Raw genomic sequence first — 15,055 nt, forward strand, 5'->3', positions numbered from 1 at the left:
TGGCTACTGCAATAGATAAACCACTATATCGAGAGAGGCTGCTCTTGGGAGCTGGTGGAACTGCTCACGGGCTTTAAGTTAAGCACAGGCATGAGCTGCGTCAGTGATTAAATATCAGACACTTTGTGGAACTGCTCTTCACAGAGTGGACATTCACTTTCCAACCAAGGGCTGGCACTCAGGTCTTGTGCAATAATTAAATGTGATTGAAACTCTCAAAACATTACACACTTGCATGGCATAGCCCCCATGGACTGCTGAATATTTGCATGAGGGTGGATATTGCTGCCAGGATCAAGCCCCATCCATGAGAAGGAAAACCAAAGGTAGTCAGCAAGACCAGTCTGAGGTACCTGCTAGGAATTAGGAACAGTCATCAAAAAATTTCCCGCTAAAGTCTGCATTTTTCCACAGAAATGTTTTTCAGAAAAAAAATGGGAATCTTTTACTAAAATTTTATCTCACAGAGACTCACAAGCACGACTTCGAAAGAGATAGGTAATCCACAAAATTGCACAATTTATAAAATGATTATTCTATGCTGGGCAAAAGTGCAAATGAAATATTTCAGCTACTTTTTCTTGGAAGAAAGTGGTTTTACTTGAAAATTATTGCCTAAACCATACTTGGCAGTTAACACCTCTATGTTGCGTTTGATCCAATTCAGGTTTAATTACACGGATTACTGCAAGCATTCACACTGACAACGCCAACATTTCCTTTTTTTGCTAGGTGAAGCTGATGAGTCCATGATACTCCCTCTGCATGTCCCCCCTCCTCAACCCTACAGTGATTGTGACAAGGCAGTGGTGGCCGGGCACTTTTACACCACCAGGACCATCACAGACCCATCAGCTTCACCATCAGTTCATGGTTATTCAACCTGACCAAGGCTGGTGCCTGCGGTTCTGCAGATGGGCAAGCAACTAGCCTGGTTCATACCGGGTATCGTTTGGGTCGTCCCTGTGCCAAGTGCAGTCCTTTCTCCCATTTTGCTAGGAAGACTTCACCTCAGGAATCTGTGTGCTTGGCTGCTCCACGGCCAGCTGGTTTTCAAAGACACAGCACAGCTTGTAGTTTTCTATGAGCTTGGCTTGAAAATACTCCCTGTCCTTCTTGTGCCAAATGTCTGTGGCAATGTAGGTGTTGTAGGGGTCACGGGAGTCCTCCAGCTTCCTGGCACGGATGTTGGTCAGCATGACTCCCACTGTGAAGAATCCAAAGAGGCCGACCATCAGCAGCACGTAGATGATTTCCAGGTTGCTGCCAGCACTTCTGACCTGGGAAGGTGCAGAGCTGTTCGACTGCTCCAGGTAGTCTTGAAGCAGCTTGGAGAGGAATGAATTCAGGGCTGTGTCGTTAGACAGCACCAACATCTTGGTTTTCTGTCCTTTGCACTTCTTTCTTCCTCAATTGTAATTTATCTAGAAAAGAACAAAAATAAGGGGCATGCCATCAGATAAAGATGTGATTCCCTCTGTCTCCCTTTACTGGCTCCCTCCTCAGTCTTCGCAGAGAGTCTGCCATGGTGCGCAGCTGCCTTGGCTGTTGGCCACTCAGCCAGGTACCTCACCCAGGCCTCCTGTGCTCCTGTTTAAAGTCCATGACTTCTCTCCTGAGCCCCCACGGGCAGAAGGAGTGCCTCACTCCTCTGCAGCAACTGCTTCTGGCTTTGAAGATCGTGATTGTGGCTTCCCTCTACTCTCCTCTACTTTCAGCTTAAGGATTGCATTTGGAAACAAAACTTCTGTACCTGATCTGCGGTGAGTGGAAATCACTCAGTACCTGCAGCAAGCTCCTGTTGAGGAGTCTTGCCTTTCTTCTGCAGCTCTGCTAATGATACACACTAAGTAAAACCAAGCAACTAAACCTCTGAGAGAAATGTATCCCACACTAATTTAATGCAACTTCCCAACAGGCATTGCCCAGAGAGTGGATACAGAGGGAGTCTATAAACTGCCTACCCAGCGGTGGAAAGGAAAAGCATCTCCCTTCGTGCTCTCTCCTACAGGCTAGCAGTACTTCTCCAGGTAGCTCATCGCTTTCCCTTCCAAACTAAATTGCTATGCAACTGGTGTTCTATTGTCTGGTTAGGAGGACTTCCACCAGCATCACTGCAGGTCAGGAACAGGGCAGGAGATGGTAACAACAAGAAGGACCTGGACGTCCAAAGCCTCCTAGCCACGGCATGTGGCATTGACAGTCTCACACAAGAAGCTGCAGGGTCCTTTTCCCCTTTCCAATGTCAGCTGTAAATCAGTTAATAAGAGCGATCCTATCAGCACTGCAGTCCCAAAGCCTCAGCAGCCAGGTAACATGACTGACAATCTCACTACCATGCCTAATTTAAACGTCTCTGGGAAATTAAGACAACCGTCTCCTTTTGGTTTTGCCCTTAGCACATCTGAATGAGGTACTGTTATTCAAGGTGACTTCTGTGACAGCAATCTTGTAATCACGTAAGATGGCTGTCAGTGCTTTCTACAGTTTTAAATCTGAGAGCAGGCCAGCACGTTAGCAAAAGCTCTTCCAGCATACTTACCATTTGTTGGTTTGGGTATTTTTAAGAGGTACTACATTATAGTCATTTATAATACATCAGGAATGAAAAGAACCCTTGGGCTGAAAGCCACCAAAAGTCCAAGGCAGCAATTACACCCCTCCATGAGAGTGACATCAATGATGCGTAGATGTTGTGCAGGACTTCTGCACGGGAGGGACCTTAGCTGTTCACACAGCCTCCAGCTGCTGGTAACAACACTGCAGCAGATGAGATGTATCTGGAGGCTTCTTTGAATTGCCTGCGCCTTGCTATGGCATAAATGCTGTAAAAAGACGCTGAGACAGAGGAAGCGAGAAGAGGACGCTGATCTTACGACCTGCCATCCCTCGTATGGAGAGCAGTTATTTACCCGGCGTGTTCTGAGCTAGCAGGTGCTGTTGCCAGCCAAATGAAACACACAATTAACGCAGGCATGAATAGGATCAAACATACTCACATAAATTAATTGCTAATGAGACTGCATGTGCTGATTTTTAGTCTGAACCCTTTTGCTAGACCTCCCAGCTGTGCAGTCACGGATTTGAGCCCGGGTCTCACTGAAAGTCAGATGCTCAGCCCAGGATGACAAATTCTGTGGAGAAAGCCCTGTTCTCACGGTGCAACCGTGGGGGACGTGAGTGGCACCAGCCCACACCAGACGATATCAGGCTGCTTCTCCCAGCAAGTGGGTGATCACTGGGATCCCAGGTCAGGCTGCCGTGGGCTCAGACTCACCCTGCTCCAAGCAAGCAGTTCCTGCAACGAGATACCGCACCAGCAGGAAAAAGGAGCACACGTGAGAGTACGCCTTGGTGTTTTGGCTTTAAATAGAGCCGAGCCTGGGGGTGGCAGAGGGAGACAAAAAATGCCAGTACGAAACAATATTCGGATCCAATTTATTTCTTCGGTTGCATGAGTCAAAGCTACAGGAAATAACATCTTGGCAGCTTGGGCTTAATAGTTAAAATCTATTCACATTTCACAGCTGTTTTCAGATCCTTTAAAGAGGAAAGGAAGAGAAAAAGAAGTTTAAACTTTTATCTGAGATTACTCCTCCTGAGCACGTAGAACATGTCGACACTGTAAAATGTAAAACTGCTAACAAATCAGTGCAATAACTTTAAGACAAAACAAAGAAGAATTTCACTGGATCTCCCAGCTTTTTCCGGAAAGACAGGCAATCGTTTCTCATAGTAATTATCAGTAGCACTGAAGACACTTCAGGTGCTGATGAATGGACATTTTGAGGCTGGATATTCTCAGCTATCTCCCTATATTCTTTCAAGGAGTTTCTGAGGGTTGCGAGGTATTGCCCGCTTCTGGCTTGCTTGCACGCTGTCTGGGCTGGAAGCTGGCAGGGAGCTGAGAGGCCCCATCTCCGTAACCACATCAGATGGCAATAAGAGGAGAAATTAAAGGAGGGAAGGGGCATGCTCCTGTTCCCCAGGAACTCTCCTCCTGATATCTCAACAAGCCTAAAGGCCTCACCCACCGCTGCCCAAGCCCCATGCAACCTCGCCAAAATCCATACTGGGACCAGGTTAGAGCTAGGCTACACAGGACTGGGAAGAACCACCTGAATCATTGGCCTTCTCCATGACAGATGGACACATCTCACTGCCCTAAAAGCTCTCTGTTTAGACCATAACCAGAGTGGTTTTCTGCTCCCCACTACGCTCCCCAGACGACTGCCGATGGGCTGCAAATCATGATCAGCCTCCTCATGGGGGTTCCCTGAGGAGCTCGGAGTAAAACAGCGCCTAGCACCAAATCAGCTTCCTGGTGTACCCAGGTTTCATCCTGGTGAGCCAGGACCTCACCTGGGGTGATGGTCCCCATCCCACACCATCCCCCAGGAGGTTTCGGTGCATGCCGGAGGTCACCCCTCCTACCTCTCTTGGGAGAGGCAAGCACTGAGCAGCGAACTGCCTGTGTTAAAAATGACCTGGGGCAAAACTGAACGGTTCAGCAACTTTGTCACTGGCCAGTGATTCAGAGGGAATTCTCTAAGGTTGGCAGCAGCCTGGGACACATCCTACTCTCAGATGCATAGCTGCTTCTCCATCCGTTACACTAAACACAGGTGACAGATCTCCAAAGCAACAGCAAGAGGCTTGGTACAGGTTGTTTTCCAACACACGGGTTTCCCAGCAGTGCAGGGGTACTGCTGGCATTCATTGCCCAAACTCATCTTCCATCAGCTCTCAACAATTACCTGAATCACTGCCCCATTGGCCGTGGTCCATGGTGCCAAGCAGCACCACTGGAGCTGGCCCTCACCCACTGAGTCTTGTTCCTTTCCTCACTGTCATCTGTCGCTTGCCCTCTCTTTCTCACGCCATGGTTTTCTTGTGGGAGGTGGAGAGGGACCTTCTCTGACTGATATCTTTATGGAGAGCATGGGTTTAGGATAACAGGCAAGATGCCACAGGCAGGTTTCTGTAGTTGAGGAATGTACAAAAGCAGGAGTCTGGGAGACAGATTGACACCATAAATGTCTCTACATGGTCAGATGGGTATGGCCTACAGTTTCTATAGTCAGCAGAGGGAGGAAAAGCATCTGAAGGGAGCTTAACCACCCCTTCCAAAGCATTTTAAAATATTGCTTAAAAATGAATGGGTTCTCAGCAGGTGTACAATCACACATTTGATCTAACTTCAGTGAAGATCCAAGGGTCCTTGCTTTCTCTCTCTGCTGGCTGTTATGGCTTGGGATGCCTTTAACCTGAACATTGCTCTATGCAAAGGTTTCCCCAGGGATACACTTACACAGGTGAGCTGCTCCTTGCAGTGGTGACACTCCACTGGCGGGGAAAAAAAACAATCAAACCCACTACCCCTTTCCCTCACGCACCCCAAAGGCCTCTGTGTAGAGAAGAATGAGCCCTACTCTGCTTTTTTCCAAGCACACCAGAGTACAGACTCTCACACTGCTCAACCCTTCAATGCCTCCCACCATCTCTATAGGAGTGCTTGCTGCTCCCCCAAATCTCTGTGGCTTGGGCAAGAGCTGTGGGGCACAGCTGAGAGAAGGGAGACATCCTAGAGATGGAAAGCAGCCATCTAGAATGAGAAGTGAAAAATAAACCTCTGGCAGCCTCTTTGTTCATGGTGGTATCTTCCCTCTGGGGTGGAAGGAGAACTGGCCCAGCACCAACCCTCAGAGCCGCCTCCTGAAGGAAAAGGTTGAAGGATCTCTGGCAGAGGGCATCTGTCAAGATTGCATTTTAGCAATTAACAGGGGGCATTAGTGAAGAAATCTTTAAGCCACCAAGACCCCCTGATTTAAAAAGGCTGCACACGATGAAGGGCCGTGATGGCCAAGCTCAGGAAAGACCCAGTTACTTCTGGAGCTACAAAGCAGGACACGCTGTGGGACTGGAGGATGGAGATGCAGGGGCAAGTGTGGGCAGGCTCCACATGTATTATGTCTATCTGCTACCTCAGAAAGCATCCCTGAGCACAGCTGAGGCCGTGTCTCTTCAGTATGACTGTGCTATGACAGACCAACTGATCTTACTCTCTTGAACATCCAAATGCATACAGCTATGGAGTGCTAGAGCTGCAAAATGCAAGTCCATGAGACTGCTCGCATGATGCGGGGTCTGACTCCGGCTGGGTCCGAAGGGAGGACAAGCTGAACCGCTGGAGAGCATGCTGTGCCTGTCCGGGTGCTGAGAGTCACACCCACTGCTGCTGGGGAGGCAGGACCGCGAAGGGGATATATCACTACAGAGCTGGAAATTGACGTGTGAGTTCAAATAGAGCAATTTGCAGCTGCAGAGCATCTGGCATTTAATATAGCTTTTGTCTACGTTATAAATGTCAGAAGTGATTTACACCTGGCTGGCTCCCAACAAAGGCAAAGCAGAATGGGTCTGTTTGCTCGAAAGCAGGCTGGAGGCTGCTCCATGAGCCTGGATGCCGCTGCCAGTGGAGAACCTAGCTGGAGCCGCCAGCTCCAGCATGGTCCTTTCTGCCCCTGAGCTGGTCTTATTTCCAACAGCTGAGCTTCGGTGAAGCACGTGCTGCGAGATGTCATTGGGTGCCAGTCGACCGCTGCAGTTTAGAGAGAAAAAAGTCAATTTTCTGTCACGTACTGTACCTAGAGGATGTGATACTCGGTTTTGGAGCTCAATAGGAATTTTGTCCTCAAGCATTAGGTAGGCAAACTGATTTGCTTTGGCTAGCTGTAGTTTTCTTCCCTGCTGAGGTTAAAATATGATATTTATTATGCAAACATAGGTGGATATTAAACGATGTATGCTCATCTCCTAATGCAATTTTCGCAACTCTCACAAATTAAAGTATCTGTATTCTAATTTATACTAAGCAAACATCTCCAACAATCTCTCTCTCATATTACTGCCAAAAGCATCAGTAGCAAGCACCAAAAAATGAGGGAGTCTAGAGGAATACATACCTTTAGAAAATACAATACTCCAGCAACTTCTGATGAGCTGATGACACACAAAGAAAGCCCGTACTATACTAGCATCAAAAGTCATGACGGCACATTGCCCACCTCCCCATGTTTTCTGCCAACGACATGCTTCTCCACCACCATAAAGCAATGGACCTACTGACCTTGCTGGCTCCTTTCCTTGGCTGTTTTTCACAGGGAAGAGTAGGTCAGACAACTTTCTGGAGGCCAGAGTATTGCACAAGATAGACTCATTGTCTCCCTCCAGCTCCTGGAAATTTTGCAACAGCGCAGCATCCAGGACGCTGCGATCCTATCAGGGATGGGACGACGGCGCAGCCCAGAAGCAAGCAGGGTTGTACAGACAGATTTGCAGTTATACACGAGATGCACACACCTTCCGCAGTTTCCACCTTTCTCTAGCAAATCCATAGTCTCTCCCAACCAGTCCTAGGGCCATCCATCCCTACTCACCCGTGCGACACTTCAGGTCCTTGTGCCGCTTTAAAAAGCAACACTCGTGGCGGTGTACACCGATTTCTCCCCAAAAGCACCGGTTTGATCCGATCACAAGACAGAAACGTAGTCTTACACGCATTGTATATGTATTGAACTATTTTAAAGCCAAAAACCCAGCAACACTCCCAAACAACACGCAACCAAGTTTATCCTCCCAGATGCAGCTGCCTTTAGCTCGCATCCAGCCCAAAAGGGCAGGCAAACACCGGCACGGCTGCAACAGCAAACAAAACCTGGCAGGCAGAGCCCCAGCTCCCTCTTCTCCTCCATCAGTTCGGTTCAGCTCGGGGGCTCGCTCGGCAGCTCCGTGGCTCTTGCAGCCTCCCAGTTCTCCGCCACCCACCGCTCTCGTCCCCAGCCCCTCTGCGCCCAGTGCCGGTACAGACCTGCCAGTGAAGGACGGCTGGGTGCAGGGCTCCAGCTCCTCCTAGGGAAAAGCAATTAGGAGGACGTGAGCCCTGGAAAGCCCCCCAAGGTAACACTCCCGGGGTGTGAGCGGGCAGCGGCTGGCTCCCGGCTCCCGCGCGGACAGCAGCCTGGCTGCCGCTGTCCCCTGTGCCCGGGACCAGCGCACAAGGTAAGCGGCGAGGAGGAAAACACCCAGGAAAACTCCCGGGGCTGGGGGAGGGCAGGAGCCCGCGGGCGGGTGCCGTCGGCCGGCCCCCGCCCCCCCCCCCCCGCCGCAGGTGCCGGCCCCGGCCCGGGGCGCGCGGGGGGCAGCAGCGCGTGCCGCAGGCCCCGGCCGTGCGAGGGCAGCGGGAGGCGCGTGCCGGGGGTGGGGGGGGGGCCGCCGGTGCTGCTGACCCCGGCCCCGGCCCCGGCCCCGCGCGAGGCTGCCCTCGCGCCCGGCCCGCGCCTCCCCGCTGCCCGGCGTGCCGTGCCCCGCCTGCCCCGGCGTCGGGATGAGGGACCGGAGCCGCGCAGGCTGGTGAACGCGGAGGGGTTTTTAGAAAAAGCAGTATCGTCGGCAAAATCCCCTGGGATAAGGAGCCGTGAGGTCCATGTTCCAGCGGCATCGCAGCCTTTGGGGTGTGAGGAGGAAGGAAGGGGGGAGCCACTTCCAGCCCTGACCCTGGAGCCCAGCACAAACAGCGTGCTACAGGCGGCACTGGCTAGCTCCTGTCCTTCACCTGAAAAGAAAAAGAATCCCAAAACCTAAAAAACTGTTTTCCATTCAAGAGAGAAATGTCTGTAGTCACCAGTTAGCCAAAGGGAGGATTCAATAATGCCCCCCTGGAACCTACAGAATGCATTTATCAGCTTTGCAAGGCCACTACATTTAAACTCGCTCAGATGATGCCGGTGATGTAAGATAACATGGAATCATAGAATGGTTTGGGTTGGAAGGGATCTTAAAGATCATCTGGTTCCAACCCCTCTGCCATGGACAAGGACACCGTCCACCAGGTCAGGTTGCTCAAAGCCTCATCCAATCTGGCCTTGAACACTTCCACGGACGGGGCAGCCATAACTTCTCTGGGCAACTTGTTCCAGTGCCTTGCCATCCTCATTGTAAAAAATTTTGTCCTTAAATCTAATCTAAATCTGCCCTCTTTCAGTTTAAAGCCATTGCCCCTTGTCCTATCACTACATGCCCTGTACATGCGCTCAGCATCCCTGGGGCCCTGGCAGATCCAAACCAGTGCATCACACAGCCTCTGGCAGTTCTGCAGCCCACAGCAAACAAGGACAGGAATGGCCCCTCCTCAGCTGATGCTCCTCAGGTTTACCAGGTGCTGTTGCTAGGACAGCTGATAGAGAGGAGAATTTAGATAGTGACTGAGGTATTGAAATGAGGGATGAAAACAGTATCTTGATATTTTCTTGCATGCCCACTTTTGGAAGCTTTATTCTATGTTTTTGGTGGGGTGGGGGACATAGCCCATGTCTTCATTGCCCATGACATCGCTGCATCCAAATGAGGGAGCAGGCTGTTAACAAGATAGGATAATTTCCCAGGCTGGCACTAGGCAGGGAGATATCTACAAGAGATATCTTCACTGGAGGAGGGGGTGGGCAGCTCCAGCAACTGTTCTCAGCTGTGCCTAAAGCCCTGGAAAAATATGGCTTGCTTCTTGTCTAGTTTCTACATGCTCAGTTTCTTTCCTCCAGGGCAGTGAAATTTTCATTTTACTTTTTTGGGAAGCCTTGAGCCACATCTGACACTTTTTGCATTCACACACCCTCTAGCACCCATAGAGCATTTCTCTTTGAGATCTTTTAGTTGCATTTTAATGCTTGCCAGGAGGCTAAGGAAGTTGAAAGGATGGCCCAAGTTCAAAGGAGGCGTAGGTAGCAGTGCGGTACTGCTCCCCCACCACAGGGCAAGGTGTTTTCTTTCCCCAGGAGACCAGTGGCATTGGCTTCAGGCCACACATGGCCACCAAAACACTAGAATAAAAAGAAATTGCATGCCTAGGTGTGTGATCTCATCCACATCAAGGTAGGAGGTCCCAAAAGTTTAACCCAACACTATAGCATTACTGGGAAAAGATAACTGCTGTAAGGGTGGGCTGTGGCTAATTAGGAAATCTGCACTGCTTGATAAACAAGTTGATTAAATCCTTCAGCAATGCAGAAGGATCAAAATAGGGTTAGGGCAACGAAGGCTCACTCCTCTTTGGGGTAACTTGAGCATACAGAAAGGTGCTGCCTCAAACCTAGAGAGGATCCAAAAGGGGATGAGAGAGGAGGAGGAAGAGAAGGGGAGGAGAACATGCATGATCAGTGACAGCAGAGAGCAAACAGTCAGGCCCTGCTTCCTCCTCGTAGGGGAAATTTGGGACAAAATTAGATCATATCACTTCCTGGCCCAGCCTTCCTCTTCCCGTGACTGAACAACCCAGGAAAGTGTCAGGGAAGAGAAGCAGCGCTGTGGTATGGACCTGATGTCTGCACCCTTCCTTTGGGAGAGGAGCAGGCATGGGGAGGGAGCTGCTGGGACGTGAGGCAGGCTGGGCACCAGTACCCAAGGAAGGCACTTGGAGCCAAGGATTAGCAGCAGCAGTGGCCCCATTTCTTGCAACCTCCCCCAAGGCAGGGCTCTCCCCTGGCACAAAGAACACCTGAGCTGTGCTGGGGCAGCATCACTGAACCCACACTGAAAAAAGCAAACAAGCTTTCCCTGGGGAAGGTGGAAGCATGTCACAGGGAGCAGCAGCTGGTGGGTGGCGAGTCCTCTGTCACCACCCAGCCAGGCAAAGGGTAGGGTGTCAAGCTACTATCCCAAATGCAGCAGAGAGGTTACTGGATAAGGGTAACCAATAAGGGGAGCGATGGGTGCCTGGCAGGGAATGAACCCCTTCTGCAGCAGGGACAAGGGAGTGAGTCTCCCTTTGACCCTGAAGAAACACCATTGCTCCTCTGGGGTTTGTTTTATCCTTGTTAAATCACAGAAAGTTGATGTTCGCAGTCATATTCCTAAAGTCAGCAAGAGATCTGTGACAGGATCCCACTGGCTAACATCCTGGGATGGGGAAAGAAAACATGAATCCAGTGGCTAACTGCTGCTTTCCCTCACCCCACAGCCTCCTTGAACCGCTGAGCGCTGGGGTAACCTCTGGCAAAACTGCTCCCATGAGTGCAGCTCCAGGGGAGGGCTGAGCCGTGGGGCTGAGCAAACCAGAGTGCGAGGATTATTTTTAAGGTATCTCAAGTTCTCTGTGGGACCTCACTTCCCCCACCAGCACACCAGCGTGACTCCATTGCAGAGGATTGTGTCTTCATTAGGCAAGGGTAGATTCTTTTTTTTTTTTTTCCCCCCAGAAGTCTCTGTGTAACTTCTATCTGACTTTGGTGAGACCTGAGAATGTGTCTGACAAGGAGATTATTGTTTTTATGTAGCAATGACAATATACAAAGGCTGGGTTCAACACTACAAATCCACTCCAGGCAAGAAATTTCTTTGCCTTCCCAGACCTGTCAGTAGCCAGAGGTTTCATTTTCTTCAGTACAATGACGACATGTAGAGTGACGGGATTCCTCAGAAAGCAAATACAGTTTTTCTCTGGAAGGTGATAAGGGGCATTTCACAAGCACAAGAGTTTGCAGATCTCTTGAAACCCTATTCCTGGTGGAGGTGTACAGGTTATTTGTTTTTAAATAACCTTAGTGTTGTTTTGAGGAAAGAAATACTGAAGTAGGTATGGGAAGTAGAAAATAGTTTACTCTTTCAATGAATCATCTCTCTTTCTAAGAAAGGTTACTGCTGTGGCTCTTGCACATAAATAGATGAAGTCTAACATGTTTCTGTCCAGATTGTTATCTCTGGTGCTTTCCCATACATATCATGTTAATCCCTCAAAATCAGGGAAATCACCAGAAAGTTATGCAAACCCTTACTTGTAGAGTTTTGCTGAGCACCTGAGCAAGAAATGAAAGGGCTGCTCAGGGCAGCCCAGAGGGAGGGAGAAATAACTCAGGTGGTGTCTTTGGTCTCCTCTGGTCCCACAGTGACCTGAGCTGGGCTCAGCTCGTGGCAGGCATCAGGCTGTGCTGGCCACTCTCCTCTGCTTCCTTATGGCCAAGCCGAGGGGACAGGAGGACAACTGGGGCTTCAAGCCCTTCTCCAGCTCCATCCCTCATCCCAAGAATGTCTTCCCACCAAATGGCTCTATTGCTAAAGGTCTCAGCCAGCCCCTTTGGGATGTGACCTCTGATTCAGCCCAAACGCTACAGAAGTGACTTTGGATTGGGGATTAACCAAGTCATCTGACAAAGGATGGGCTTTCACAAAAACCACAGCACCAGCTTTCTGCAGACGAAGCTTGAGTTGGATAGTCAAGAATAAAAGTACCCAGAATTGCATGTGACATTTAGTGAACCTGGCCAAGAGGGTGACACTAATTCACTTGCTGACATCCCAGCACTGATGCAAGCACATCCAATTCCTAAAAGCAAGGACATGGACTACCTGCTCTCCTACATTTGCACAACCTCTGCTATTGTGCAACCACAAAACAAAGGTTCCCTGGGCTGCAGCAGCAGGAGCGATGCCACAGGTCAGAGATGCAGCTGGCACAAGTCAGAGGAGCTGCAGCAAAGCAAACAGAGCTGTGTGGATTTACATCAGCTGGGGAAACTGGCTTGCAATTTTCAGTCTGCCATTGAAATACAGTTTAGACTGAAAAAAACCTACAATGTTAAATTAAAAATGTACTGACACCTGCAGCATTTGGAAGAGACACTGGATCAAATCGTGGAGTCGCTTCTGACCCCCATAGCAAGGTTAAATGCAATTCTCTTACTGAAGAGTAATTCATAGATGCTGGCAGAGGCACAAAGGCTGGAGTGTTATATTTTTATGATGATGATTCAGATGAGCCATCTCCAATCAGCAAGCACTCATTGCTTTAATGCCCAGACAGGGGAAATTCAGTTCATCATTGACCAATGCTGCAGTTTATCCTTCTGACCGTTCACCAGGTGTCATGGGAAGGCCATACCATTAGCTACAAATTCACATCCACTCCAGACTACGTCTCCTGAGAGCGACGTGTAGTTCTCAGCTCCCGCAGTACCTGTGCTGTGACTCCTGCCCCTTTCCAGTAGCAGCATTTCGGGCGATCTGTGGTGCAGTGCCTGCAGGGAAAGGACCGACTCCTTTTCTCACCATCATGCAGCGCAGCTCTGCTGTCCCCACTGCTCAGTCACCCTGGCACTGCTGCAAACACACATGGAAAGCAGCATAGTTACCTAAGAATATGCAGAACCTCATGAAAAAATAAAAATTAAAAAAAAAAAATCAGAGTCACTCTCCACGGGTACATGGAGACAGCCATAGAATTCCTGGACACGTTCCTACTGGCTAGCAATGTTGTTTCACAATTGCCCCGGTTTTGCCAGGGAATGAGAGCTTCCTGGGACAGGAGCACAGGAATCACATGAAACGGTCCTGGCTCAGTGCTGGGTACGCAGGTGGCCACAGCTCAATAGCCACCAGCAGCAGTGGCCCTTGGCACCCAGCACTGGGGCACATTGCTCACAAAATATTCAATTCCTTTTTTTAACAAACGGTAGTTAATTTTTTCCCTCAAATGGATAGAGTCTGGCAAGTAAAAAACCAGGATTTTTTTTTCTTTACCCATCATACTGTCCTACAAACATTCAGTCCTGTGAAAAGATGTTTTTAAAGATGTTATTTACATGGATAACAATCACCCAATCCTCCCCTCACCCTGAAGCCAGTCCAAGGACAGGAGGCCAGGTTTTGCCCCAAGCAATGGTAAAGAAGCCCAGGTCATAACAGAGCCATCATATTCCTTTCTTCCTGCTCCCAGGTAGAGAGACCTTGCCTTCTCCTGTTTCCACAGATTAAAAAGCCACATTAATGAAGGGGAGAAATAACTATCATGTGTTTCCTTGAAAGGGAGCAGTGATACAGGCAGCTTTTTTGCTCTAAGGGATGCTTGGACTGGTTTTTCCACTCTTCTCCAGTTTTATTCTGTGCAGGAATAAATCAGAGGCTGAGTGATCTCTGGAGCATCTCCCCCCTCATTTGAGGCCTGCTCAGGCATGTGTGTTGCCTTGGGTGCATTAACAGAGGTATCTGCACGGTATCATCCTTTGCTGGTACCATCAGCTTCTCACTCATCAGGAGCCTTAGAGCAACAGGCCAGAAACAGCCGAGGTGAGATAGCGTTGCCTCCCTGCCCATCTCCCCTCTGCACGTATCCATCAGAGGATGTGTCTGAGGCTCTGCAGAACATCCATTTTCAGCTCAGGCTCTCAGCCTGTCACGAGCAACATGTCTCTGTCCCTGCAGGCACTGATGGTGAGGGACCCTGTCCTGCCACCAAGACAATACCCCTGAAATGTTCACCATGTGTGCAGGGACTGAAAGCCCCTTAACCCTTCAAAGGTTTCCTAGGTGATCTCAGTACATTGCCCAAACCCATCCAAAATAGCAATTTAAAACCAAAAACCAATCCAGAAAGGTTAGTTGCTGGTGAACTGTTGAGATGCCCAGCCTAACCTGCCCATTGATGATGGGTTTGTTCATGCCCTGGCAGGGACACACGTGTGCACCCAGAACAGCCCACAGCAGCTTGGTGCCTTGCTGCTGCCAGCCCCCAGCTGCTCCCCACCTGTGCTCCCAGGGAGGTCACGTGGCCACATGTACCTCTGAGCAACCAACCCGTGTCCTGCACGTGGCCACTAGCCCACCACACTCAAGGACACCTGGGAGAGTTGACCACACCACCGCCATGTCCCATCACTCAAAGCCTTAGAGATGCAGGAGGCTCCAGGGCAAGCATCTCCTTGGCCAAAAGGATTTCAAGCCTTCACCACCCACCTCCTTAGACATGGTCCCAACAGAGCCGGCTGCTGCTGTCACCGCATTCTCTCCTCCCAAGGCTGGCTCACATCATCCCCCTGACTCCACAGGGGAGTGAAGAGGGTCAGCTGCTCTACAAGCTGTGGATGAGGACTCTGTCCTGGGAGGGGAGAGACTTGAATTCTGGCATTTGCCTCAATTTTTTTACTTAGAGTGACATAAGTCTGAGCTGCTGAGGCACATCCAGACCAGACTGCAAGGTGCTGACCTGGAAAGCAGGTGATACAGTTGACAC

At 49.9% G+C, this 15,055-nt stretch overlaps 1 protein-coding gene across 1 annotated transcript; it reads right to left on the minus strand.

Moving 5' to 3' along the window:
* Nucleotides 1–995: 995 nt before the first annotated feature.
* On the minus strand, nucleotides 996–1,376 carry KCNE1 (potassium voltage-gated channel subfamily E regulatory subunit 1). The gene has a single exon (XM_009986251.1). It carries the CDS (start codon nucleotides 1,374–1,376, stop codon nucleotides 996–998), a length of 381 nt encoding a protein of 126 aa, XP_009984553.1.
* Nucleotides 1,377–15,055: the final 13,679 nt, after the last annotated feature.

Source organism: Tauraco erythrolophus, chromosome 1 (genome assembly GCF_009769465.1).
Source record: "Tauraco erythrolophus isolate bTauEry1 chromosome 1, bTauEry1.pri, whole genome shotgun sequence".
NCBI classification, from domain to species: Eukaryota; Metazoa; Chordata; class Aves; order Musophagiformes; family Musophagidae; genus Tauraco; species Tauraco erythrolophus.

Bases quoted from the DNA above. Each gene is read 5' to 3' on its own strand.
- KCNE1 (XM_009986251.1), bottom strand. From the start codon at position 1,376: ATGTTGGTGCTGTCTAACGACACAGCCCTGAATTCATTCCTCTCCAAG.